This window comes from Monodelphis domestica, chromosome 2, assembly GCF_027887165.1.
Source record: "Monodelphis domestica isolate mMonDom1 chromosome 2, mMonDom1.pri, whole genome shotgun sequence".
NCBI lineage: Eukaryota > Metazoa > Chordata > Mammalia > Didelphimorphia > Didelphidae > Monodelphis > Monodelphis domestica.
Window position 1 is genome coordinate 543,698,954 of NC_077228.1, and position 27,672 is coordinate 543,726,625.

The 27,672-nt window shown below is 42.7% G+C and overlaps 2 protein-coding genes, 1 long non-coding RNA gene and 1 pseudogene across 18 annotated transcripts in view; 3 read left to right on the forward strand and 1 right to left on the reverse strand.

The window, feature by feature from the left end:
• Positions 1–23,502, forward strand: part of LOC100023971 (zinc finger protein 345-like) — a 54,502-nt gene extending 31,000 nt beyond the window's left edge. For 2 of the 6 annotated variants that reach the window (XM_056814525.1, XM_056814526.1), the window contains 2 exons: positions 28–154; positions 5,531–9,177. In XM_056814525.1, the coding sequence (XP_056670503.1) occupies positions 28–154; positions 5,531–7,812 (2,409 nt within the window). In that variant the 3' untranslated portion in view covers positions 7,813–9,177. Of the gene's footprint in view, positions 1–27; positions 155–2,977; positions 9,178–23,159; positions 23,282–23,318 lie in introns of those variants that run through there. The other 4 variants (XM_056814529.1, XM_056814527.1, XM_056814528.1 and 1 more) reach the window with 4 other exon arrangements.
• LOC130456879 (inorganic pyrophosphatase 2, mitochondrial-like) lies at positions 422–9,177 on the forward strand (annotated as a pseudogene).
• On the reverse strand, positions 22,779–24,496 carry LOC103093785 (uncharacterized). Its single transcript, XR_008915920.1, has 2 exons — positions 24,381–24,496; positions 22,779–23,534 (listed from the first exon to the last, which is right to left on the reverse strand). It is a non-coding gene; the product is annotated as an uncharacterized LOC103093785 (long non-coding RNA).
• Positions 24,497–24,774: 278 nt separating this feature from the next.
• Positions 24,775–27,672, forward strand: part of LOC100026020 (zinc finger protein OZF-like) — a 515,718-nt gene continuing 512,820 nt past the window's right edge. For 4 of the 11 annotated variants that reach the window (XM_056814495.1, XM_056814486.1, XM_056814490.1 and 1 more), the window contains exons 1-2: positions 24,775–24,957; positions 25,336–26,770. The gene's annotated coding sequence lies outside the window, so the exon portion shown is untranslated. Of the gene's footprint in view, positions 24,958–25,021; positions 26,771–27,672 lie in introns of those variants that run through there. The other 7 variants (XM_056814497.1, XM_056814498.1, XM_056814488.1 and 4 more) reach the window with 3 other exon arrangements.

Here is a 27,672-nt window from a genome sequence, read left to right on the forward strand (position 1 = left end):
CCTCTGCTCTGACTTGGGCTGCTCTAGGAGGTGGTGACATTCCAGGATGTGGCTGTGGACTTCACGAGGGAGGAGTGGCGCCTCTTGTCGCCTCCCCAGAAGAAGCTGTACAAAGAAGTGATGCTGGAGAATGCCCAGAACCTGCTCTCTGTGGGTAAGGAGCCTCTCCCTGCTGCCCCAGTCTGCCATCCAAGGGAATGTCGCCCTCAGCAGGAAGCAGGGTGGGGAGCAGTTTTCAGGCATAAGGAAGGAACAAGGGCTGGTATGCCAAGTCCCAGAGCCAGGGCCCTCCTGCTGCCTGCTTCTCCTGTAAAGGTCTTTGTACTGTGTAATGGGACCTTCTGGGTTCCCTTTGGTGCTCCTGAAGTCAGAGATCAAATCCATGTGGGAGAATCTCAGAGGTTGAAGTAATCTGAGAGTTGGTTCCGTCTCTCCTCTCCCTGGCATTGAATTGTGTCTTCCAAACCCATCTGGGAAAACTATTAGGGAAGGTTTTCCACCCACCCTCTTCCTCTCTAGAGTGGATCTACTATTTGGGATATCGTTCTCTAGTTCATACCTCCTGGGTGTCTCCAGCAGAGCAGGGTTGTCCTTAGTCTTCCTTCCTATTGTCCTAAGCCTGCAGCAGAGCTTGGTGAGAAAGGGAGGGAAGGGAAGAAGCCTTAATAACGACCTGCTCTTGTTCAGGTGCTCTGCCAAGGGTTCTCTCTGAAACATTATGGCTCTTCTTCCTCACCTTCATCTTCCAAATTTGGTGACACAATTATCCTAACCATTTTACAGTTGAGGAAATAAAAAATCAATTAAGTGACTTGATCTGAGGCACACATATAGAAGCTTTTGAGGCCAGATTTAAACTGAGGCCTTCCTGCCTCTCAGCTCAAGTCCCTTTACATTTTCTTTCTAGCTGCCAAATAATACAAAAAACTATTGACTGAATTCAACCTTTTCTACAAAAATGCAGCAGAGCCAAATGTACTGGTTCCAGACTGGTTCCCTGACCTTCTCCCCCTCCTGTCCCCTACACTAAATGCTATAGAGACTCTCCTCCAGGAGACCCCATTAGCCTCCCACAGGCCCTGCTTGCACCCTTCTGTCATTGTCAGGACAAATGGATTGGCTGAGAGACAGTATTGGGCCAATGAGGATTGTTGAGTTCCCCAGAAGAAGAGGCAGAGACTCCCTAAGAGAGAGAACAGTCCCCAAGGCTCAGGGAGGTGTCAGGGAGGAAGGAGCAGGCAGGATGACAGGATGAAAGCCAATCCCTCAAGGTCCATGGGTCTGGGGCTTCAGACTACTCCAGAACAATGACACTCAAACCTAGTTTAGGAGTTTAGGAGTTTCCAGCAGAATCGACCAGAGGTTGGAGACTAAGGAAATTTTTGGAAGGCTGCTGTGGTGGGTGGCAGAGGGAGTCCATGAGGGAGATTTCACAGGATTGCCTTTCTGTGGTGAGGACCCAGCTGAGATCAGGGAGCCTCAATGTAGAGTGGAGCCAGGCATCTGGTTTCCTGCTTTTCCTCCTCTCCATTGACCTGCAGCACATCAGTAGGAGTGAAGACTGCTGCCTTCCTTGGAAGCAATGCAAGGCTAAGCTCTGCAGAAGTCATCATCTCCAGGCCCTGATCTCTGGGGCTCAGTCTTTGTCCTGTTCTTAGACAACCAGGTGACCACACCACCTCAGTTTAGGGTGATGAGAGCCAAGAGAAGAAGCCTCTCAGAGTTACTGTTGTCTCCTGAGAAATAAGGGCCAGAAAGTGACAGAAACAGGGCTGAGGCCAGAGCATGCATTTGCCTTCCAGGAGAGACACCAGAATGCAAGGGTCCTGGTTGAACTCAGACCTGACAAAAGCCCTGGGCACAGCCAGTAAGCATAGATAAAATATAAAATAAGTTCTAGAAACAGTGCTAAGCCATGAGGATACAAAGGAAGGACAGCCCCAGTCTGGGCCGTCCTGGAGCTCACAATCTAGGATCCCAACAAGGAGATGGTTTAAAAAGAAGCAAAAGATCCTGAATCTCCCTCTGTGATGATCCAGGGTAAAATGTGTGCTGGGGAATAGAAATGCATTTAATGCAATAAGGAAATAAGGAAACAGAGGAAAGAATACATTTCCTCCACGTGCCTCATGCTGGCTCCAAGATCAAGGCCTGGGCCAGGTGTACATTGCCGTTACTAAGCTGCCAATGCCGCCACATGGAAGAATGGGGCAGCCGGCACTCCCACCAATACCGCCTCTACTTCAAGAATGTAGCTATTCACTATATCTCGCCCTTTCATAACATTCCTCTGAAGCCTGAATCTAAATAGGAAAATTGCATTCCTATAAAGAAAGCTTGGACCAGTGAGCATGAGGAAGTATTTAATATGGTGATAGAAGTACCTCGTTGGACAAATGCTAAAATGGAGATTGACACCAAGGAGCCATTGATTCCCATTAAACAGGATATAAAGAAAGGCAAGCTACGTCATGTGACCAATATCTTCCCTCTCAAGGGTTATATATGGAATTATGGGGCCCTTCCTCAGACTTCAGAAGACCCTCATCATGTAGACTCCTGCACCAACTGCCATGGTGATAATGATCCTCTCGATGTTTATAAAATAGGCTCCAAGGTTCATGCTCCTGGCAATGTGATCCAAGTGGAGATTCTTGGGATTTTGGCTCTTATTAGTGGGGATGAGACAGACTGGAAGTTCATTGCTATTAGCATGGATGTCCCATAAGCTTCCAACATTCCTAGTATTGATGATGTGTGGAGGTATAAACCAAATTACCTCAAGGAGACAGTTGACTGGTTCTGATTTTACAAAGTGCCAGATGGGAAGCCAGGTTTGCTTTGAATGGAGAGTTTAAAGACAAGGATTTTGCTCATCAAGTTATCAAATCTACCCATAAATGTTGGAAAGATTTGCTGATCAAGGAGGTATAAAATGTGTCAGTGTGGAGAAAAGTGATAACCCTTTCTGTTGCAGTGAAGAGGAAGCCAGATCCCTAGTGCAGAAGGCATCAGCTTCTGTGGATGAAGATTTTGATATCAAAGAAGATGAAGATATCAACAAGTGGGATTTTATTAAGAAGTAATGGGAGTGGATAGGGCCTCAGACAAGTTCTCACAACAGTTACTGCCTCCATCATGAAGCTTCGCTTCTTTAAAATGTCTTATGATAAACCATATACAAATAAACACTGGATTCCCAAATTCTTCTGAGTATTTCCTCAAAATAGAGTCTCTTTGTTGTCATGTTAAGTTCTTAGGGAAAGCTTGTAAGCAACATATTTTGAACATCAACTGTTTACCATTCCAGCTCATAAATAGGCATCAAGGAATAACACACGTATAACCCAGTGAAATTGCTTGTCGGCTCCAGGAGGGAGGAGGGGGTGGAGAGAAAATGAATCCTGTACCATTGAAGAATATTTTAAAATAAATTTCACAAAAAAATAAAAAAGAAGCCCCCAGCCTGAAGAACAAGAAAACAATCATAACATTGCAGTGAGTTGCTAGTGAATAACTGTTTGGAAAAATGTCGTTGTCAATGAGGGTTTCATTACAGGCTCTACTCTGAATTTCTACTGACCAGGGCTTGCAAAGCCCTCTCCTACAAGAATATAAACTAAAATAACATCTCAATCATGTGGTTATAAACTTTATGAGGTGCAATTACAGGAATGAGACAACTATTTACGTATAATGGCAGACAAGGAGAGTCTGTGCTTGTCTGTGAGCATGAATGGCCAATCTTCCTGGAAGCTTGGAAATAATTTAATGTCAATTTGAGAAACTAAAAGAATACATTCCATTTAGTCAGAAGTAGTCAGAGTTTGATGTCATCATAAAAATACCTGAAAAGTCTCATATTCCAGGTTTGAATCACTTGGAAGCACTGCAGGGAGCAAAATCTTTATTTTGAAATACTTGCTCTCCAAGAAGAAAAAGTTATAACAAAATTGGGCCATTATTTACTGCTTAAGGTGACAGTAACTAATTTATAGCTCAAGTCCCCTCAATCTCCAAAGGGCTTAGGTACCACTAAATGGGGAGGGTGCAATAGGACAAATAATGGAACCTGCAGCCCATTTCCTTACAAAAGGATGCTGGACCAAAGTTCAATATGAGACATTTTGAAACATGAGAAATTCCATGTCTTTTTAAAAATTGTATTCAGTAGAAGTACTTGATGTTAAGTGAACAGAGACAGAGAAAAGTAGTGGTTTTTCTCAAGAAGTAGGGAACAGAACAAAATCTTTTATGCCTTGGGTAAATGCAAAAAAGAGGGTGGATTTTCTTTCTCTGATCTCAGATACTGCAACAACAACAAAATAAAGTTGAAAGGAATCATGAAGGAAATAACCTAATTCTTATAGATAAGCTAGATCATGAAATAATAGGAAAATTTAATGTACATACACCCAGTGTTTTCATACTGTGAAGATGGGATTAACTCTTCCCCTGCCCATTTTTAGATTTAATTACCAGAAGTGCATATATCCTATTTATCCTAAAGTCGGGTAGGTCTGTGACCCATGTGTGTGAAAGCAGGAACTGCCCCCTTGGCAGTCCTAAGCAAAACTAGAATATGATTGGCCCACATAAAAGTGTGGAAGGCACAGGGAATGACTCAAAGAAGCATCATTAAAAGGAGTTACAACTTCCTGAGAGGGAGGTTCTTCATTCTGATGAAAGGATCTGCAAACAGGACCTGAGACCCTGGACATGGTGAGACTGTTCGTAATTCTCTCCCTTTGAACTACCATATGGGTGAGTGAAAAGGATAATTTCTTCCCTAATTTCCTGGAGGAACTAGCCTCCAGAAAGACCCCTCCTCTTGGAGGAGGCCTCGTGGCTAAAACCCTTGTTTTAATTTACTGCTGGGCCCCCTTTGATGGGGCCTCTTAAGACTTGCCTGTTTTGGACTGAGCCTTAGTAAATATCAGCACTTTGATTTTCTTTCATTCTTTCTCCCTTTTTAAAAAATAATTTACAATGAAAATTATTTTAAAATTGAGCAATAATTCTTGGAGACCATATTCTTAAATAATTTACTCCAACCCTTTAATTTTAACCCCTTACAATACCTGTAAAGATAGTATTGAATGTGCAGACAATGAAAATGAAAGCAAAAAAGAAAGATTGAAAATGAATTGGCTAGTACTGTGGATAGAGCATGCCCAGTCACAAGATATGGTTTTAGCTGCCAGGCTTTGGGACAAGTCTCTCCACCACAATTCTCAGGTCATGGTCTGAGATAGGAATGTAATAATGCCAGCCTGGCCAAAATCATGTTTGTTATGAAGCCAAGATGAGATGTTATGGGAGGCTCTTTTTTAATTACATTTTTATATAGCTTTGAGGTAATGGCATTTTCAAAGGATGGGTTGTGTACATTTTAGTTGGAAGACTTTTCTTTTTACCTGGAGAATTAGGGTATAAAGCAGTTTATCTTCTGACAGTGGAGGAAAGGAGATATGGTTATTTGTGTGCATATGTGACTATGCAGGTATGTTTTACTGTTTGTTTCTTTTAGAAGGAGAGATCAGACCAGAAATGAAGGCAACTCCAACAGAGATGATCCCTTTAGTGGAAGAAACGGACCAGCAAAGACTCATGAGTGATATTCCACATAACACAGCTTGTAGAGAATTCTGTGTTAAATCTCAAAATTCATCCCATATGGGACATCAAAAAATGTACTCTGAGGAAAAGTCTGGTGAATGGAAATTTGGAAAGACATTCAGAATGAGACAGAAATGTGATATATCTCAGAGAATCCACACGGGAGAGAAACTTTATGAATGTAAGCATTGTGGAAAGACATTCAGTAGGAGCTCCAGTCTGACTATACATCAGAGAATACACACTGGGGAGAAACCGTATAAATGCAATCATTGTGGAAAGATATTCAGATGTAGCACTAACCTTGCTCGACATCAGAGAATCCACACTGGGGAGAAACCTTATGAATGCAAGCAATGTGGAAAGACATTCAGCCAGAGTTTTAGTCTCGCTCAGCATAAGAGAATCCACACTGGAGAGAAACCTTTTGCATGCAAAGAATGTGGAAAGACATTCAATGAGAGATCCAGGCTTGCTATACATCAGAGGATCCACACTGGGGAGAAACCTTATGAATGCAAGCAGTGTGGAAAGACATTCACTGAGAACTCCAGTCTTGTTGTACATCAGAGAATCCACACTGGTGAGAAACCTTATGAATGCAAGCAATGTGGAAAGACATTCAGCCAGAGTTTTAGTCTTGCTCAGCATAAGAGAATTCACACTGGAGAAAAACCTTATGAATGCAAACAATGTGGAAAGACATTCAGTCAGAGATCCCATCATGTTAAACATCAGAGAATTCACACTGGTGAGAAACCTTATGAATGCAAGAGATGTGGAAAGACATTCACTGAGAGATTCCATCATGTTAAACACCAGGCAATCCACATTGGTGAGAAACCTTATGAATGCAAGCAATGTGGAAAGACATTCACTCAGAGATCCAGTCTTGCTATACATCAGAGAATCCACACTGGGGAGAAACCTTATGAATGTAAGCATTGTGGAAAGACATTCAGTCAGAGATCCAGTCTGACTCTACATCAGAGAATACACACTGGGGAGAAACCGTATAAATGCAGTCATTGTGGAAAAATATTCAGATGCAGCTCTAACCTTGCTCGACATCAGAGAATTCACACTGGGGAGAAACCTTATGAATGCAAACAATGTGGAAAGACATTCAGACAGAGCTCTGATCTTACTCAGCACCAGAGAATCCACACTGGAGAGAAACCTTATGAATCCAAACAATGTGAAAAGATATTCAATGAGAGATCCAGTCTTGCTATACATCAGAGGATCCACACTGGGGAGAAACCTTATGAATGCAAGCAGTGTGGAAAGACATTCACTGAGAACTCCAGTCTTGTTGTACATCAGGGAATCCACACTGGAGAGAAACCTTATGAATACAAGCAATGTGGAAACACATTCAGTCAGAGATCCAGTCTTGCTATACATCAGAGAATCCACATTGGCGAGAAACTTTATGAATGTAAGCATTGTGGCAAGACATTCAGTCAGAGATCCAGTCTGACTATACATCAGAGAATACACACTGGGGAGAAACCGTATAAATGCAATCATTGTGGAAAGATATTCAGATGCAGCACTAACCTCGCTCGACATCAGAGAATCCACACTGGGGAGAAACCTTATGAATGCAAGCAATGTGGAAAGACATTCAGACAGAGCTCTGATCTTACTCAGCACCAGAGAATCCACACTGGAGAGAAACCTTATGAATGCAAACAATGTGGAAAGACATTCAATGAGAGATCCAGGCTTGCTATACATCAGAGGATCCACACTGGAGAGAAACCTTATGAATGCAAGCAGTGTGGAAAGACATTCACTGAGAGCTCCAGTCTTGTTGTACATCAGAGAATCCACACTGGAGAGAAACCTTATGAATGCAAGCAATGTGGAAAGACATTCAGCCAGAGTTCTAGTCTTGCTCAGCATAAGAGAATTCACACTGGAGAAAAACCTTATGAATGCAAACAATGTGGAAAGACATTCAGTCAGAGATCCCATCATGTTACACATCAGAGAATCCACACTGGTGAGAAACCTTATGAATGCAGTCATTGTGGAAAGACATTTGCCCGGAGCTCTACTCTTGCTCAGCATAAGAGAATTCACACTGGAGAGAAACCTTATGAATGCAAGCAATGTGGAAAGACATTCAGTCAGAGATCCAGTCTTGCTATACATCAGAGAACCCACACTGGGGAGTATCCTTAAAAAAGCAAACAATGTGGAAAGACATTCAGTCAGAGCTCCAAATTTGCTGTACATCAGAGAATCCACACTGGGGAGAAACCTTATGAATGTGATCATTGTGGAAAGACATTCATCCAGAGCTCTAGTTTTGTTCAGCACAAGAGAATTCACACTGGAGAGAGACCTTATGAATGCAAGCAATGTGTAAAGACATTCAGTCAGAGATCCTATCTTGTTAAACATCAAAAAATTCACACTGGGGATAAATCTTATACATGTAAGCAATGTGGAAAGGCATTTAGTCAGAGATCTGAACTTGCTGTACATCAGAAAATCCGCACTGGGTACAAACCTTATGAATGCAAACATTGTGGAAAGACATTCACTCAGAGCTCTAGTGTTCTTCAACATAAGAGAAAACACACCGGAGAGAAACCTTATGAATGCAAGCAGTGTGGGAAGACATTCGTTCAGAGATCTCATCTTGTTAAACATCAAAAAACCCACACTAGGGATAAATCTTATACATGCAAGCAATGTGTAAAGACATTCAGTCAGAGATCAGAACTTGCTATACATCAGAGAATCCACATTGGGGAGAAGCTTTATAAATAAAAGCAGTTTTGAAAGACATCCACACTAATGCCCAGAGTTACTATACATCACTAAATTCACTCTGGTGAGAATTGTCTTGAGTGCAATACATGTGGAAAGCCATTGACATGGAGATACACTCTTGCTCTACATCAGATAAAACCTCAGACTTTTACACAGAGCTCTTGTTCAAAATCAGAAAATTCAGTAGTATGTCATAAACTCTACTCAGAATAGGTCCAAATAGTAATATGCTTTACACCTAAATTATGATGCCATAATCAAATTAAGGGAGCATAGAATGGTTTACCTATTAGTTCAATTTGTTGATAAGGGAAGAAATTATGATTAAATGAGAAATAGATAACATGAGGTACATCATGGATAATTTTTGTTCTCTTCATTTCAAAACTGTACAAACAAAACCTATACAAGCAAAGTTAAAAGGGAAAACAAGGAGTTGTCATTTGCTTTAAAATAAGATGCCCAGTTCTGTAAAGGGAACCCTCTCCCTGAATCACACATGGTGTCTTACCTGCATCCCTCTGATATTAGTGACATCTGGGTTATGTGACTGAGTTTCAATAGGATGTGATTGAGAGGGCCTGAAAGGGAGAGAGAAAAAATGTTGAAGACAAGGAAGTAGGAGCTCTTTCTGGAAGAACTGATAAAGAGGGTGGGAGAGGGAGCCATGTGGAGAGCACCCACATGTGTAAAAGTTTTTTCTCATTAGTTCTCTAACTTTACCCATCCAAATAAATTCTAATAAAGTATGGAATTCAAGTACCATAATCTTAGTTTTGGTTCTTATGTTATATACACTATGAAGAGTAGCCTCCCTTCTACTTTTTAAGCTTTTTAGACGAATTTAAAATAGACACTAGGACAAATCAGCCCAGGGCACCATCCACCACCCAGTAACCTGCCTCCGACTCAACCAGAAAAGGCTGCTGCTGCCACCGATCTCAGGTCTGGTCAAATAAAATCTTTTGCTTTACTAAAGGGGATTAACCTGTTTGAGCCAGTTTTAAGCCCCCACGTGGTACCAGCCAGTTTAGGTGGGGATGAGATGTTTGAGAGAGTAGCAGAGAAGGGAATAATGTCTGGAAGGTGGTTGAGGGGTTCTGTATGAGGAAGAGTAGGGCTTGGCAAGTAGAGGCTGGCAGAATCTTGAGGTCCTGACCCAGGGTACTATTGGAAGAAAGGGGCTGGGCAATGGGGCTCTTAGGTCTGGGAAAATCCAACCAGAGTGGGCTGGCTGTCAGCAGGATTCTGAGGAGTGGAGATCACTACCTTTTGGAAACCAACTCTTCAGGTGAAGGTCCCAGGTAAGTCTGGACCAGGAACCCAGAAAACACTGGACTTCTGCTTGCTCCCCTTTTCTTTGAGCCCCATTCTCCCTTTCTTACCTCATGGTGAGCATCTGTGGCAATCAGGAACATGGCTCTTCTACTAGAGCTAGCTACTAGATATCCACATTAACATTCACATCCCAAATACCACCGGGCAGCATCCCCAATTTTACCATTGAGTTAACTTTCCCTTCACCCATCTGTTATACCTGTTAAGGTGTCCTATATCCCTACCTCCAGCTCTTGGTTAGAGGTTTGTTATACTGTCTTTATCACAGGCCACATATGATTTCCTAATTTCTGAAATGGGGAGGGCCATGTGACTTTCTTTGGGTACTGTGTAGAAAGATGAGAATTGGTATTCAGAAGGTGGCAGCAATCATGAGACCCAGAGACACGTAGAGAAACCTGGAAAGGGATTTAGGGTTAGACATGTTCCTTTTAGATGGCGGAATGTGATAGTGAAGGGATATTCAATGGAGAAGATGAGAAAGGGGCAAGCAGAGTATCCCTCATATAACCATGGATTTAGGTTGGACTTATTAGGAAGCCTAGACCCCAAGGAGATGAGAGAGAGTTGGGGGCAGGAGTTCGGTTTGGTGAGAAAAGAGTAGGCAAATGTGAAAGTCCTTTGAATCTTTCTGGTTATCCAAGTGTCTCAATTAACATGGGAGTCTGGTCACAGAATTAGTTCATTATGATTTATTGATAGACAAGAGAAAGTAGAGGAGACAGAGAAAGAGACACATAGAGATCATAGAAAAGTACTACCCTAATCTAGTCTTCTCCATTTCAGCGGCTTCTTCTCCAGCATATTCCAGGGTAGCACCCAGAATGGAAATAAGTATAGAGTGAGAGTCCTTCCTCCTTCACCACTCTTATTCCCTTCTCCCTACCTTCCCACCATACTTGGGATTCACAATGATGCACGGGACATCAGACATGTAGACAGTCAACAAGGGATGATGTCATATCTGCAACAGGGGACAGTGGTGGTAGTAAATTTCCTTCACATGCTACAGCATGCTTATATTAAAATATAGGGGAAAAACAGACCAGTGAATTGGACATAAAACTTAAAAGAAATCAGTAAAGGAACAGAGTAAAAATTCAAAATTAAAGGCTAAATTTGAAATCCTAAAAACAAAGTAAAAATGAATAAAATTGAAATTAATAGAAATATTGAACTAAAAAATTCGCCAATGTCTTTGGTTTTGAGAAAAACAAAATAAGTAGAACAATGATTAACATGATATTTCAAAAATGAGAGAAGAAAATCAAAATACCTGCATCAAAAATGACAAGGTAAATGCACCTCCAATGAAAAGGAAATTAAAGAAATCATTAGGAACTATTTTATTACAAGAAATCTGACAATCTAAGTAAAATGGATGAATAATTACAAAAATATGAAATGGTCAGATTAATAAAAGAGCATATAGATACTAATATAGGAGGCAGCCGTGTAGCTCAGTGAATTGAGAGCGAGACCTAGAGATGGGAGGTCCTAGGTTCAAATGTGGCCTCAGACACTTCCTAGTTATGTGTTCCTTGGCAAGTCACTTCACCCCCATTGCCCAACCTTACCACTCTTCTGCTTTGTAACCAATACATAGTATTAACCCTATGGTAGAAGATAAGGGTTTAAAAAAAGAATAGTTAAATAATCCCATCTTAGAAAAAATCAAACAAGCCATCAATGAACTCCCTATGAAAAAGTCTCCCAAGTCCAAATAGACTCACAAGTGCATTCAATCATTTAAAAAACAACTAATCCCTATACTATATGAACTATTTGGCAAAATAAGCTGAGCCCTACCAATTTCTTTTTATGAAAAATATGGTGCTTATGAACAAAAGCCCCAGGATCAGAAGGATTCAGAACTGAATTCTCCTAAGCATTTAAAGAGGAATTCATTCCAATACTACAAAAATTATTTGGGGAAAATAACTGAGAAAGGAACTCTATCAAATTCTTTTCATAACACAAATATGGTGTTGAGATCTCAACCAGGAAGAGAAAAAATCAAAAAGGAAAATTTTAGTCGCTTAAAGATTGTAGGCAATTTAAAATACTACTACTACTACTAATCTGAAATAAAAACATTAAATCAAATACATTTAAATAAAAATAATTATTAATAATTAAAAATTAATAATAATGAATTAAAACCAAATTCATAAAATAGAACAAAACAAAGTTAAACCAAATTAATTAAATGCAATATTAAAATAATTTCAAAACACAATACTATCAACAATCACTAATTAGTAATAAGTATTAGTGAGCAATAATACTTGCTTTTTATTGTTGCCAATTATTAATTATTATAATAAATATATTTATTTTGGTACTATTGCCATGCAACAATTACTTATTGCCTTACATTAGCTTCTTATTTAACCACACTCTCGTTGCCTTCTACAATAACATTGAAGAAATTTGTGTCTCCATTTTCTATTTTTCAGGAACCTTTTATTGTGTAAATTGACCATTCAGTAACTTTCAAAGACTAGCTTCAATAGGCAGATTAAAACTTGCAGACTAGACACTATGAGAAATACTGCAACAAATCAAGGGAAAATCAGAAAAAATTCCTCCAGATTCATCAATGCATGAACTTAAATTCTTTGGGTGATCCTAATCTTCCTAAGGAGGATTGGCTGACAAAAACGGAAGCTATAAACTTTGCAAAGCCTTGATGGCTAAGTCCTATACCTGGCCAAAGTATGGTTCCTTTGACTTCAAGATCTTAAAAGATTTAGTTAGCCATTAAAAACAAAGATTACAAAGACCCCATAGATTATAAATACTAGCTCTTATGGGCACATCATCTTAATAAATCAACCATGTCCTCCATTGAGGAAACCATTCTTTCTTTGGAACCAGACCATTCTTGCTTAACTCCTTCAGTTTCTCCTGAAATTTGGATTAGATCTAGCAAGAAACACCCTGTCATTCCACGTGGATTGTGAGAAAGTTTCTCCTCATACTGACACAAAATAGGACTTGAACTCTTTGGCTGCTCCCTCTGTCAGTCTTTGCTCATCCCCCACTCCTCCCACCTCTTTTCCTCCCAATCTACCTCTCTACCTTCACTTAACATATGACTCAATCCCACTACCCTTACCCTGGAGAGTTTCCTCCTCCTCACTACCCAGTCCCCACCCATCTTCCCTATCCCTACCCAAACCATTCCTATCCTTGTTATCTTGGCCATCCTTTTCCCTACCCACCTTCCCCTGACTGACTCCATCTGCCTTACTATGAATCCTCTTCTCTACCCCATCCATTCAACTATATTTCCATCTCTATGCCTCAGCCCCACCCCTACTCAGTCTATTCTTGCTCGTCCTCTCCTCCTTCCTCTCCTGCCCACTCCAATCATTCCTCCCTTTTTCCTCTCCTCCCAATCCCCAACTTCAATCACCTCCCCTTCCACAGCCACATGCCTATTCCTTTCTACTCAGCCCCCAGTCCCACTCCTCACCTCTCCACCATGCCCCCACCCCACCCCTTTCTCTCTGCCTTCCTATCTCCTGACTGACCCTTCCCTATTTGTTCACCCACTCTTCCCCCTTCTCCTACCCACTCCACTACAACTCAATCCACACTACAACATACTCCATTGCAACTCAGTCCACAAGCCGAGCAGCAGTTATCACAGACAATTCAAATAGAGGCCTATTTTCTCTTGGGTATGGTCACATTTATAATAAGTAGGAGACCTTGGTGAACATTGTCAATCATACACTTTTGTTACCACAAGACATTCAGAGCTCTAAGAAAAAGACACCCATTGTAGTCACAACTAATTTTGAAAGTATTTACTCCTCTTATAACCCCACAATCCTGCTAACAGAAACCCCTGCTGGAAAGTGTATCACAGATGCAGAAATCATTAATGAAGGATTTTCTGCTCTCCAACTACCTCAAACTTCATCTGTGATTCATTGCTCTGCCCATATAGATGGATCTGATCCTATCTTTAGAGGGAGCAACCAGGCAGATATTGCAGTCAAGTTTTCTGCCTTAGAAGGACCTGAATTGATTCTGACTTTGACACCTAGTAATGACTCAAATTTATCTCTCCCTCTTATAATGAACAGAAAGTGGAAAAATGGAAACAAAGGTTTAAAGCAAAACTTATCAATGGGGCATGGGGGAAACCCTTACTGTCAAGAAGTATTTATCACCAAATATGCTTATCTTTCCATAAGAATGGTCACTTTGGCATTCAGAGTATTGTGGACTCTGTTACAAAGGTATGGATAGCCCCTATTATAACCACTATTGTCAAGATCCATCAAAGACCATGTTGTTTGACATAGTCACCCACTGAAACCCCTCTAAGTGACTTTCCTTATTAATATCACCTTATTATTGGAATTGCTATGACTATCATTCTTACTTAGCCCCAGGAAAAATAGATGAGAGCAACATGTTTGCAGGGTTAATACAGATTTCCCCCTCTGCCCCCCCCCCCAGAATATTACTAGGAGATCCCATTTACAAAATTAAACCTAAGGATTCTTATGTACCCACTTATATGGGACCCTCCTTTCTAGCCATAAAAACTTCTGGCAAATCTGTGTCATATTGATTCTACCCTCTAACCCTACACTTAGCAACAATGTTTTGTTGACTATCTCCTTAGGCTTCGTGTCTGTTTTTAGCTTCTATGAAAACATGTATATTGAGAATAAAATTGTGTGCGAAAGAGATGTGTGATCATGAGGGTATAAAATAAAGCTAAGCCTCAGCCAAGGCAGAGCAGTTGATCCTGTGAAACCTGTGCTGCAGGTTGAATACGAAAGCTGTCTCCCATTCATCATTATTTTGCCTAAGTTACCACACTTGTCAGGAGGAACCCTTGGCTTTGCAGTCTGCAGGTTGGCTTGTGAAACACCATAGCTTTTAAAGTGTGTGCAACTTGTCCTCCTCAACATGCTTTTCATAACAAAGCTTTTGGTGGGTGTAAAAGCCACCCCCCCCCCCGGGGACAGGACTGGAACCAGAGTTCCCCAGGTGAGGGTGAGGAAAAATGAGAAATCAGAAGGGTTTCACCTTGCTGATGGCAGGTGAATACAAGTTTATTGAAAGCTCCTAACAACTTTTAAAGGTAAAGATCTCCGAAAATGAAAGAATTCCTCTGAGAAAAAGTCTTTGGGAAAGTGCATCAAGGATGGTAGATATGACACCTGGTGCAGGATAAGGATTCCAGGAAATTAGGGTAGGATAATGGTTCCAAGAAATGCAAATAGGTATTTGGGGTAAGATAATGATTCAAGCACCATCTGGGCTTTATGGAACAGTCAGCAACAACATGTCTTTGCCAGCAAAAGCATGTATTACTATGAGAGGCCTAAAGAAGGGGAGGGAGAGGGCTCATTCTTACACTCTGAGTTATCAACCTCTTACTGGAAGGCACTTAGATCTTTAAATCTTAGATGGGATCCAAGTTATCAAACTCTGACAGGTGAGCATCCTCTGGCTTACACACATTTTGAGCATTTACAAATTGACTTTATTACCATGCCTAAGGCCGGACATTATACATTCTGTCTGAACACAGTAGTATTTGTTGCTAAGATACTCTTAAGGGAGATCATCCCTTGCTTTGGCACAACAGCATGATTTGATTCAGACAGGGGAACTAATTTTACTGATTCTATTTTGTTTCAGGTTCATTCTTGTTTGGGGATCACTCCCCAATTCCATGCACCCTATCATCCCAAGATCACAGGCCATGAATTAATGGTAATCTTAAAAATATTATTTGAAAATTGTGCACTGAGATTTACTTGAGATGGGCTTAGATTCTCCCCTCCAGGGAAGATCTACACATCTTACCACTTGAGATGCTTTTTGGACATTCCCCCATACAGGCTGAATCTTTTTCTCCTGCATACACATCATTACTGGGGGTGGGGGTGGGGCATTTGTATTGCTCTTTATATTTAGGATTTATGACTCTAGAGGAACTCAGCCTACCTTTGAATGTCTGTTTCAAGTACTGTTAGCCACTCCATAAGGTATTGAAATTGGAGAAAAGAGCTTTTAGATTCATTGCTCACATGGGTACCTTCTATTGACACCAAATGACTGTATCTTGTCACATTCATTGTATTTGCTGATTAATTTAAAATTTAATTTTGTTTTAAGCTCACATATTAATCTAATCTATCACATTCCATTATACTCTGTCACTTATAATTATTGTGTTTTGGCTCTTAGCTATACATTCTGTTATATTTTCTTTATTTGTACTGTGAAGATTGGATTTAGCTCTCCCCTTATTATAACAATGAAAGTACTTAATTCTTCCTTTATTGGGAAGATTGAATTGTAATCCCCAGTCTATTTTTTTTATTTTAAACCCCAAAAGTGTTAACTCAATATTTAAAGTAGATCTACCAATTTTAACTACAAAAGGTGCAAACAAACTACTAAAGGTGTGAACTAAATACAAAAGGTGTGATTTAACCACAAAAGGTGTGATGTAACAAAAAAAGGTGTGAACACCCATTTCATACATTGAGTGGGCAGTCCTGGAAAAGAACATCTGCTGTGATTGGTAGATGTGAAATTTAGGGGAGGTGACACAAGAGGAAAATATCTTTAAATAGAGGAAAAAGAGGCATATGGAGGAATGAATAATAAATCGGATGAGAGACTTCAATCAGTAGCTTGAAGTCAGACTGGAAGACAGACACTCAGACTTGGAGTGAAGACACTTGGCTGTGGAACCTGACCCCTGGAGGAGCTCATGGAGGAGATCTCAGACTGCTTTCCTATTAGAGGATCACCAAGGTGAGTGAAAGGCTGACTTAGTTTCCCTGCCTTTCTGGAGGCGTGAACCTCTGAGAAAGGCCCATCATCTTGAGACTCCTTTCCCTGATTAGGGCCTTAAAATTTCTACCTGGCTCTGAGAAAGCAGAGCTCTCTCTTTTTTCCTTCATCTTATTCCTTAATATCTTCCCTCTATTGTAAATAAACTACCATAAATTACAATTTTACGTTAGTAATTCATTTTGGGATTTAGAAAATAAATCCCTGGCAACCACCAATTAATATATTAAGTCCAAACATAAACATTTTAACCATACCCTCCCCTTTTGATTGGACTGGGGATGATATTATAAAAGTCCATAGACAAGTTGGACATACTTTTCCTTGGCAAATCCATTGGTCCTTATGGATGCTGGCTTTGTCACCAGACCCACTGAAGAGTTGTTTTGTCCTGGGCAACAATTCCAACCCTCAGTAATTTGACATTATCACAGCTTGCTACACAAGGAGGTCACGTGTTGCCCAAAAGGCCTTTTGCTCCTTTTTACCTTTGTTAATTGTCATATAGGTGATGATGGTGTGGTAGAGGCTGGAGAGAGAGAGAGAACTTGCAAACCAAGATGCAAAAAATGGAGAACTATCTGTCAATCAAAAGAAGGAGTTTCCAAAGCAGAATGTTCCCAGGAGTTGGCAGTTGAGCTGACAGGGGGAGGGGACTTGGAGTCACTCTCTCTCTGGAGGTGAAAACCTGGCTGAAAGACCCTGGTGGGGCTGACTTGGTTTTTGGGGTTCTCTGGCTTTGGACAGTTGAAGTTGACAAGAAGGAGAAACTTGGCTTTTGAGTTGGTGGTCTATTTGAGAGTTGAGCTGGCCAGAAGAAACTGAGAAACTTTGAACTTTGTTTTTGTATGGGGTTAAAGCTGAGAAAGGAGACAAGCCAGCCATAAGAGAGGGTTGGAACTTTGTTTCTCTCTGGGGTTAAGCTGAGAGACCTTGCTGATTTTTTAAGAAGATTTTGAAAAGTTGTTGTCCTCTATGTCCCTAACTGTCTTAGATTCACAGTTTGTGACTGGGCTACTTTCTCAAACCCTCCTAAAATTATCCTTGTAGTTTAGTCATCCCTCTTACCTCAGTTTCCTATCCTGTTATGCCAGTAAACCCCTTGCCTTGAAAAAGGAAAAGAAAAGAGAATCTTTATAGTTCACTCAGGGGGGAGGGAAGAATTGGGAGGCGAGGGTGGCAGGAAGAAGAGGGTTGGAGAAGGGAGAGAGTGAAAGGGAGGAGGAGATTAGCAAGATATACTGCTCCATCAGCCATCAGTAGGGATTAGTAGGCAAACCCCAGAGTAAACCCTTGAGCAGTTCCCTTGTGTAACCATTCCCCTGTGTATCAGCATCCCTGTGTGGCAACATCCCTCAGCATTTCTCATTCCTACCTCCATTGCAAATAAGTAGCCTCAGATTCCCTTAGCAGTACTCTCTAGTCAAAAGCCAGAGAACAGCAGTCATTGCAAGGAGAAGCAGTTTCCCATCAGTTTACTTTCTCTATTTCAATAAGTAATAATTTCCTTCAGTTTACTTTTCTATTTCAATGGATAGACTCCATCAAACTGGTTACAACCTGTATCAGTAACCTTTGGTGAATTTAAGGAGCTAAAGATCTCAATTGATTTTAATGGGTCCTCAGAAGTGATTTTCAGATATTTACTAGCATCCCTACCTCCAACTGATCATTTACCTGCCTCTGAGTTGTTTGTGACAAGAGGTAAGGTTCCATTTGTACTTGAAATGGAGCACAATGGCACTTTGTATTGTAAATCTTGAAATTTCTCAGACTTGTGAATGTTATAAATTTCCATATTTGAGGAATCCTCCATTGGAACAAATTCCCTACTGGAAACATTCCCCATATTGATATGAGAACTCGCCAGGATCAGAAATAGGAGGACCTCTACTCCACCCGTACTTAAGACTGCTTTAGGGGAGAAAACTCCTTGCTAAAGCATGAAAGTACTTGGACCCATGCTTATAATAAGGCAAGGAGTTCTTTGAGCCATGCTTGTTTTTAGAATTGATACAATGGGATGCTAGGTACCTATAAAGGTCGGGCAGGTTTTCTCTTGATGGGATTAGTCAACTTAGCTGTGTTTTCTCTGGTTCAGACTTACTGAGGGGATTAGTCAACACAGCAGTGTTTTCTCTGGTTTAGACATACTGAGGGGATTAGTCGACTTAGCTGGAATTCAGATGGGCTGTCTTTTAGAAAACATCTACGGTGATTGGTAGATGGAAGAACTTAGGGGAGGTGACATAGGAAAAAAACCCCTATATAAGAAAAGGAATCTCTTGAGCAAGGAGATCCTTGGATCTTTGGAGATAGATCCTTTTGGAAGAGGCCCTTTGAAGATCTCTTTAATAGAAGATCTCATTAATAGAACAGGGAATAATAATCCCTTGCAAATCTGAATACAACAAGCCCATCCTGCCAGTTAAAAAAACAAAAAGAGGGCCCGATGGCAAACACCTCTATAGATTTGTGCAGGATTTGAGGGCTGTGAACAATCACGTTATAAAATGACACTCTGTAGTTTCCAATATTAATACTAATATTTCTTCTATTCCTAGCACAGCTACATACTTTACAGTAGTGGACTTGTGCTCAGCCTTCTTTTTGATACCCATACATGAGAACTCAAGGCTTATCTTTGCTTTCACCCTGCAGGGCCGTCAATACTGCTGGAGTTGTCTGCCATAAGGTTTCGTAGACAGCCCGAGCTTATTTGAGCAAATTTTGAGCCAAGATATAGATAATATAAAATTTAAAAACAGCAAATTAATCAAGTACGTAGATGACCTACTCTTGGCCTCAACAGATGCAGAAACATGTCAGGAAGATAGCAAGCACCTTCTTTTGGAACTGCACAAAAGAGGTCATAAGATCTCGAAGGATAAGGTTCAGTGGTGCCTCCCTAAAGTAGAATATTTGGGGTTCATCCTGTCTGCAGGTTCCCACTTGATTTCTCCCAAACGAATTGAGAATATTCAAAATTTAAGTGCTCCTACCACTAAGAAACAGTTAAGAGCAATTTTGGGAGCAACAGGGTTTTGTAGACAATGGATTCCTTGCTATGGGGAATTTTCCAGTAGGGAATTTGTTCCAATGGAGGATTCCTCAATGTGGACATTTTTTCACATTCACAAGTCTGAGAAATTTCAAGATTTACACAGGAAGAGATAAGGCATGGAGGTAAAAGGGTTGAGGATTTCCCTAATACTACAACGAATCTTAGGTTGGAGGATATTGGAATATAGTTCAAATTGAGAGAAATGTTGATAGGTCTGGAAGTTCAGTCACTATCGTCAACAGAGTAAGTCAGAAAGCTATCTGGACTTTTGACCTTTTCTTCTGCCTTCAAATCACAAGACTTTCTTCAGCTTGAGTCTCCAAAGTCCAATAGAGGAAAAACTAGCCTTCTTCCCTCATATATGCCAGCAGTTGTTTTTTGTTTTGTTTTTTTCCCCCAACTGTTTCTCCTGGTAACATTCCAAATAGAACCCTTTCGTTTGACTGACACGTCATCACTCAGCTACTGCTTCTTTTTGCATACTTTCCAATTTCTCTCTTCCACAAATTCTCCCTTTTCATCTTGGAAAAAAATGCAATTAGCATTTTAAATGATACTTACCTTTTAGATATACATATATTTCTAACTATCTAATTCTTAATCCTATACTATATTAAATATTCCTTTACCCTCCCCAAACAACAAATCTTAATCTATCTTAGCTATTCTGTCTAATTCTACACTAAGTTTGGGTATAGGAAAATTCATTAATCATCATCTGTATAAGCTATGTAATTCAACTTCTCTATAAAAACATTTTCATTATCAACTCCTAATCTAGCATAAAGTTCCTCCAAAGGTATACAACTTGTTTTGTGCCCAAAGATCACCTCCTCCTCATCATATTGATAAGATTTTGATGGTTCTAGTTTCAGGTATTCAATTTTCTCACTCATGACACACTCATCCCCTTCTTCTTCCACTTCCTCATAAAAGCTTATAAAATTGATATGGTATTTGTTCTAAATCACTGTCTTTGTCCATTATTACACCATCTGGTATTCATTCTGACTCAGGTTCTGATTTGTCACTCTGAAGGAAGTCTTGTGATTTGAAGGCAGGAGAAAGGAAGGACAAAAGTCCCGATATCTCTCTGACTTGCTCTGTTGATGATAGTGACTGAACTTCCAGACCTATCAGCATTCCTCTCTTCCACACAGGGACACAGGATCCAAGTAGGAGATTGGAAATCTGGATTAGAGGGAGAGCTAAATCCAACAGTTGTGACTATCTTGCTGTTCTGCCACTCCCTCCTCTTGGGTGTCAGTTAACTGCTGCAGAACACTCACAGAATTTCAAAATCTCCTTGTGCACATCCTGTCCCTTGCCTTCCAAGTTACATCCTGTATCTTCCTCTGCAAATTTGCTTTTTCCACAAATTTATTCATTCCTCCCTTTCACTAGTGATTCAAGGACCTGATAGGGGTTGACTTTTTTTTTTTTAACAGTTTAGAAACCCTTTAGCACAAAGTGAAGTTTTTGGAAAGGCTAAGTTTAGGAGGGGTTACAAGAGATGGCTCAAGCTTTTGCACCTTGTATTTCAATTAAGAGGTTTTTAAAAAGCTTTTTTCTCCTTCCCCCTCAGGCTAAAACCGCCACAACCATGTGCTTCCCTTTGGGCAAAATCACAGTTATTCCTGGCTGGCCTCACCAGGATTTTTTACTTCTCAATTAAATTTTAAAACTAGAAATATGTAGGGCTTGGAAAAAAGAAAGTAGACTTTCAGGAGCAGAACAAGGCTAAAACTGTAATACAATCACCCTCTCTAATGAAAAACTTGCTGAGCTGACTCACTACCATTACTCCAGTGGTCAAGCAGTTGTTTTTTTTTCCCCGAGTTTTTTTTTTTGGCTTTGAGATGGAATTCTGTTGGGGTGGAACATGGCTTCCTTCCCCTCCCAGAGGGAGTGAAAGCTTTTCCCAGGTTTTGGCCCCCCACAGCTAGTTAGTTAAGAAACAAAGCAGCCTGCTTGCTACTGGTAAGGCAAACTAGCCAGCTTATTTCCAGCAAGGTAGCTGAAAGATAGAATCCCCCCTCCCTCCAGGTGAAAACCTGAGGGTCAGCTAATTGGGTTGTTTGTTCCCTAAGGCAAAGGGGGTTGGAAACAGCTTCCCAGCTGAGATCTCAGGGCCCTGCCACTAAGAGTAAAAATGGCTGCGTTCTATTAATTTTTAGGGAGGAAAAAGAAGGAAAATGTTTGAACTGCAGACTCAGTTATTTAAAAGACTGACTGGAGGAGGTATTAAAGAAAGAGGAAAGAAAGAAATTTCAGGAAGATGAAAAAATTATGGTTGTACTGAATATTTGAGAGTTTGGTCACCAGGAATTTAATGACTAAATTCCAATGAATTACTCAATTCAGAATGGCTTTTATGGTAGATTATTTAAAAATGGAGAGAAGAAATTAAGGAGACAGAGAGAGAGAGACAGACAGATAGACAGAGACAGACCCTGGCCTGGGATTCAGAGGCCCTAGCAAGGTGGGGAGGCTCGAGGATTAATTTAACAAGGCTTCCAGCCATGAGGCCTCCTCCCAGATGAGGGACCTCTCCAGAGGTAGTGCCTTCAGAAAAGCCAAGGAAAGGGAGTCAGCCTTTACACTCACCACATGTCAGTGCAAAGGGTCTGAGATCCTCCAAGGCCAAGTTCCAAGGTGAAGACCCCCTCACAGGAAGTGGCCACCACATTTAAAGACAGTTCTTTGTGTCACTTCCTGTGCCTTCCTTCCACCTTGGCGTGTACCAATGGTGACTTAAAGTTGGCTTTGGACTGCCCAGAGGGCAGACACTTGTTTCTGATTTGATAGCACATGTGGGTTAAAATTCTCCCCCCCCCCCCCTTAATCTTTAAGTGTATGCAATCCTGGTGGCTAAAAGTCTAAGGAATAAGTAGAGTGAAGTTAATCCCATTTTCACAGTAGCAACATTCTTTCTTTCATACAAGAGTTAAAGGGATTAAAGTAATGGTCAATAGGAGTAAAAATGTCTAAGCCATTTAAGCATAGTTATAGTTGTTAAATATTGTAATTCAATGTGAATGAAAAAAGCTTTTTAAATCCCCAGCATCTCAACCTCCCCAAAGGGCAGATAGGAGAGATTGAAATCAGGGGCACTTAGAAGTAATTTAGTTTTGGGAATTGTTTGAATTTAATTTTGAGATGTTGAATTTCACTTTCAAAATGGTTTTGAAGCTGACATTGTCATGCACTATTTTAAATATGGTTTCTGAGTTTTGTCATACTCAATGAGAATTTTACTTAGTGCGAGGTCGCATTGGTTGTTTGCCACAGATGGCGAGAAGGGCCACTTTCCGGTTTACAAGCCTTGATGAACGGTGACGGCATTGTGTCTGCAGTTTTGTTTCTGTCCGATTGCCTTGGTAGAGGGAGGAAATCTTTTTTTCTGATCCAGCATATAATCTTTGTGCATTTGTAATGGACATTGAGATGGTCCCTAAAGGTAAGAAGTGGTGAGAACTTGCTGACTGGATTTCCTGTTATCCAGGATGTAAGCAGCAGTGCCAGGCAACGTCCAAGGACTGGGAGCATCATCCTGAACACCAAGATGGCAGCGTGTATCGTCCCTGTAGGCGAGTAAGTATATTGGGAGGCAACCCAGTGCTCTGAGGGAAGACGTGTATGGATTTCTCGTTTGCTCTTGCAGCAATGCAGCTGTCCGTGACAGGACGGAGAAGTTCACAGGAGGGAGGATGCGAAGCCATTGCCTGAGTAGAGCCGTGTCTGACTTTACTTTGCTAAGGAGTCGGTTCTGCAAATTGCTCCCAGGCCTCCGCTTGACCCCTGGGAACGCCAACCACAGGAGACTGGACAATTCCAAAGAGCCATGAAAAAAGAGAAGCTTATGTATCTCTTGGGGAACCTGGACAGGAGAGTGTAGTTGACTGACTTTAGGATGGTAATAAAGAAAACCAGGAGTCCTAGACACGATGGGGGTGGGGGGTAGACCGATGCTTTACAATCAACACAAAAAGGAAGATCCAGCCAAGGGCCGGGCTTCCTGGGAGAGGACTCTGCCGCTTCTGGGACAAAAGGGCTCCTTAAACATTGGAGTCTGTCTACTCCTCCCCCCTCCTTTGAGTCTGTTGTTCACTCACAATCCCCTCAGTCTGGAACTTCCCTGGAGGGGTTCTCTGGGGACTTGAGGAGGGTTGGGGTTCCCAAGATTTCCAAGTGGAAATGAGGCAGTTCCGGGAGGGGAGGGCAACAGCTTGGGCGGGGCCGCGCAGAGGCCTCTGGGAAATAGGAAGTCAAGCTCGCGCCCAGTCCTCCAGTCCTGGGTCTCCCCTCCCAAAGGTTTTCCCCGCCGGGGCTCCTTGGGGGAGGTGGGACGTGCCCCTGACGACGCACCGGGCAGCTCCTCCCATTGTATCGACGTCCTCTCCCAGGGAGCCCGGGCTTGGCGGGACCCTTTCCTTTGGGTGCATCGGAAAGCATCGGCCTCTCCCCGGAATCCGGTCTTGGGCTGCCCGTTCCCTGGGAGCCGTCCCACTTCCCCGCGCTTGGCTCCCCCCGGCCAGAAGCTCCCCACGTTCTGCTGTTCTCGCCCAGATGGGTCCCGGAGCCTCGGGGTGGGGGCCCTGCTGGCTCCTGCTGGGCTCTGGGTAGCGGACCATTAGCACTTCCGGGTTCACCCACCTAGGCAGGGGAGCCAGCGGTGACCCGGGATGCTGCCACATTTCCCTCCTCCCTTCCTGGTTGCGCTTACGGAGAGGTGGAGGATGCCTCAGAGGCCAGAACCCACGTGACGAACCAGAGGCTCTTCGTGGCCTGGGTGGCTGGGATTACTCCGGCTGAACACAGCCGGCCAGAGTGCTCGGGAGAGGGGCGTGGCCAGACGCACCTGCGGGAGGGGCGGAGCTTTCTCCTCCTCCTTGGGCGGAGCTCTTTGCTACAATCTTCCCGCAGACCCTCCTCGAGGCTGGCTTTGGCCACGCCCACACCGTGCCTTTTCCCTCTCCCTGTCTGCCAGAGCGGCGGGGAGGCGAAGAGAACCGTTTTGCGGCCCCCACGCGGTATTAGAGGCCAAAAGACCTCTGGAGGCCCTTTTCTTCCCTCGCGATAGCCTACAGGAACCAATCCGAGAGGGGGTCAGGGCAGGCCCGCCAGTGGGTGGGGTGGGAGGCGGGGTCAGAAGGGAGGTTCAGAAGAGACACCAGCCCCCACCCCCAACTCACGCAGCGCAGTGCCCTCTGGGAAGGCGGAAGTGAAGCTCGCGCCCAGGCCACGCCTCCTCCTCCATTTTCAAAGCTTTTCCCGCCTCTCCTCCTGGGCTGGCTACACAGGTAATTACTGCCGGAAATGATGGAGGGGGCACTGCGGGGAAGGTGGCGGCGACCCCCCCCCCGGGGACCAAAAGGAGGGAGACCCACCCCCACCTGTGCCTCCTTGAGGCTACTTCCTGGAGACTCCGGCATCACCCCTTGACCTGGGCTGGCTGGGGCCGGAGTCTCCCACTAGGGTTCTCATTTGCTGCTCACGGGTCCTGCCTGCAGGGGGCGTAGGGACGGCCCGTACAGGATGCGGTTTTAACGCTCCACCCTCTAAGGACCCAAGGGCCTGCCTGCCGGCCCCACACCCTAGCCTCAGGCCTCCCTACGTGCCGCTCCTCCTTGTGACCCCGCCTTGGGTGGGGACCTCAGATTGCAAATCCTCCATTCCAGGAACTGCCCTTGTTGCCCCTGACCCCGAGCACCCTGTATTCTGGCTGACCAGAGAGAGCAGAAGAGTTCAGGAGGACTTCCTGGAGGAGGCGACTGTAGGGAAGTCGAGAAGGGCATTGGTCTGTCCTGGGCAGGGGGGATAGCCTGAGGCGGTACCCTTAGGGCTGGGAGTGCCAAAGAGCATCATGGGGGATTGGATCCTGGTGGGCAGAGTGGGCAGAGGCTACAGCCTGGAATGGAGGGCTTAAGGGAGGAGAGGACCGGGCCTGGGCTGGGCAGGACCTGGGTTCCAGTCTGACCTCAGACACTTGCTCAGGAATCCCTTTCCCCCATGTGCCTGTCCCTTTGCACTCTTCAAATGGGTTAGAGGTAGACAGTTGGGAATAAGTGGCTTCCCCAAGGTAGGGAAGTATCTGAGCTCTGAATCCAGGACCTCCCATCTCTAGTTCTATATTCAGAGTCACCTAACTGTCCCCAAATGGAAAAGTTGTTTGTTTCTTTTAACCCAGATCTTCCATCTCAGAACCAATTCTGCGATAGAAGAGGGACAAGGGATAGGCAGTCAGGGCTAAGCTAAGATGCCCAGGATCGTGCAGCTAGGCAGTGTCTCAGGTCACATTGGAACCCAGGTCCTCCTGCCTCCAGATCTGGCACCCTGTCCACTACGGGGCCTGGCTGCCTCTGACTTCAGGAGTTTCTGATGGCTTTACCTCATGCCTGGAATATTTTCTCTCCACAGTTAGGCACATTGACTCCTTTGAGCTTCCTGTAAGTCCCAACTAAAAAGGTTCTACAGGAAAACCCTCCCTCATCCCTCTTAGTCAGAGAGCCTTCATTCTTTTCATTCTTCCCCATTTCTCCTAGACAGAGCTTGCTGGGTGTCCATCTTTGTCTGTATATTGACTCCTTCCATCACTTGATTGTAAGCTCCTTGAGGACAAGGATTGCTTTTTGCCTGTTGGGGAATGCCCAGAGCTTGGTACAGGGCCTGGGGCAGAACAAGTGCTGAACGTAGAGGGATTAGAGTAAAACATTTCTGGTCCTTGAGATGCCCTGGGCATGTCCCGTCTTCTCTGTATACACCTGCTCTTCTCCCCTGTGGTCCTGCAGTCCACCCCAAGAAGCATCCTCCTGGAGGAGATGGGATGCCACAAGATTCTTCCCATAATCCCCTCTCTTTGTCTTCTAGCCTAAGGGCTTTCCTCTCTTTCTCCAGCTGTAGTTGTTAAAGGAAGCCTTTTTCTTTTCTCTCTGATGTTCCTCTGCTGCCACTGCTGGCTTCAGGTATTCACTCCTGCTTTCTGCTGCTCGGGGTCTTCAAGAAGCAAATGATCTCTTCCCTTCAAGTTTTCTTTCTCAATATATTTCAGACTTCGCTTCATTAGTGGACATATGCTGTTCTGTCCAGTATTGTGTCTTTCTGCAGGCTGTAAAGGTAAAATTATGATTGCGACTGAATGTAATAATTATATTTTGTCACCAAGGATTTTATTTATAAAATCCTAATGAAACACCCAAACTGAGCTGGAAATTTCATGGTAATTTAATTGATATAGTGGAGGAGATTAAGAAGGAAGAAGGAAGGGGCTAGTACCGGGCGGGAAGATTAGGAGATCTAGAAAGTAAGGGTTTGATTGTGAAGGAGGAAAGAATTAACCTGACCTCCAAAGGGGCTCAGCTAAGATGCCGGAACCTGAATCAGCTCAAGGGCAAAACTCACCACCAATACTCCAAGATGTCAAAACGCCTAACATACTCTCAGCCAGAGTCGCCTCTCCAGGGAAAGGGGAAGAGAGAGGAAGTGTCGTGACTTATATGGATGGTTTTAAGTCACTTACCTGTGTCTCATTTGTACCAATGATGGCTTAGCTTGACTTAGGACAGCCCAGGTGTCTGTCTGTTTTTCTGCACTTTAAAACTCACAAAAAACTTTAAAATTCACAATCCCCCCCTTAGGCCCAAGGAAGACTAGTCTCTCCGATGGTTCTTGTAAACATACCATCTATGAAATTACAATAGTTGGGGGGGGGGTAAGAGATGTTTTGCTAGGCACATTGACAAAAGCTAACTAGGGGGCAGTCCCCTTTGGAATAAGAGTGTACATTCAAAATAAATGTTCAATCAACCTTTAGTTCAATCAACCACACCCAAAGGTTCATTCTGGATCTTGATGTAGTGTAGGTTTTCTGGCATTTTCTGCAACAGTTCATTCTCTGGATTTAGGAGTTAGCATCCTTTTTCCTTGAAGACCTTTCTCAAACAAAAAAATTCAAAATCTTGGATTTTTATTAAAATACTATCAGTCTCAGTCAGGATGAACCCCAAATATTCTACTTT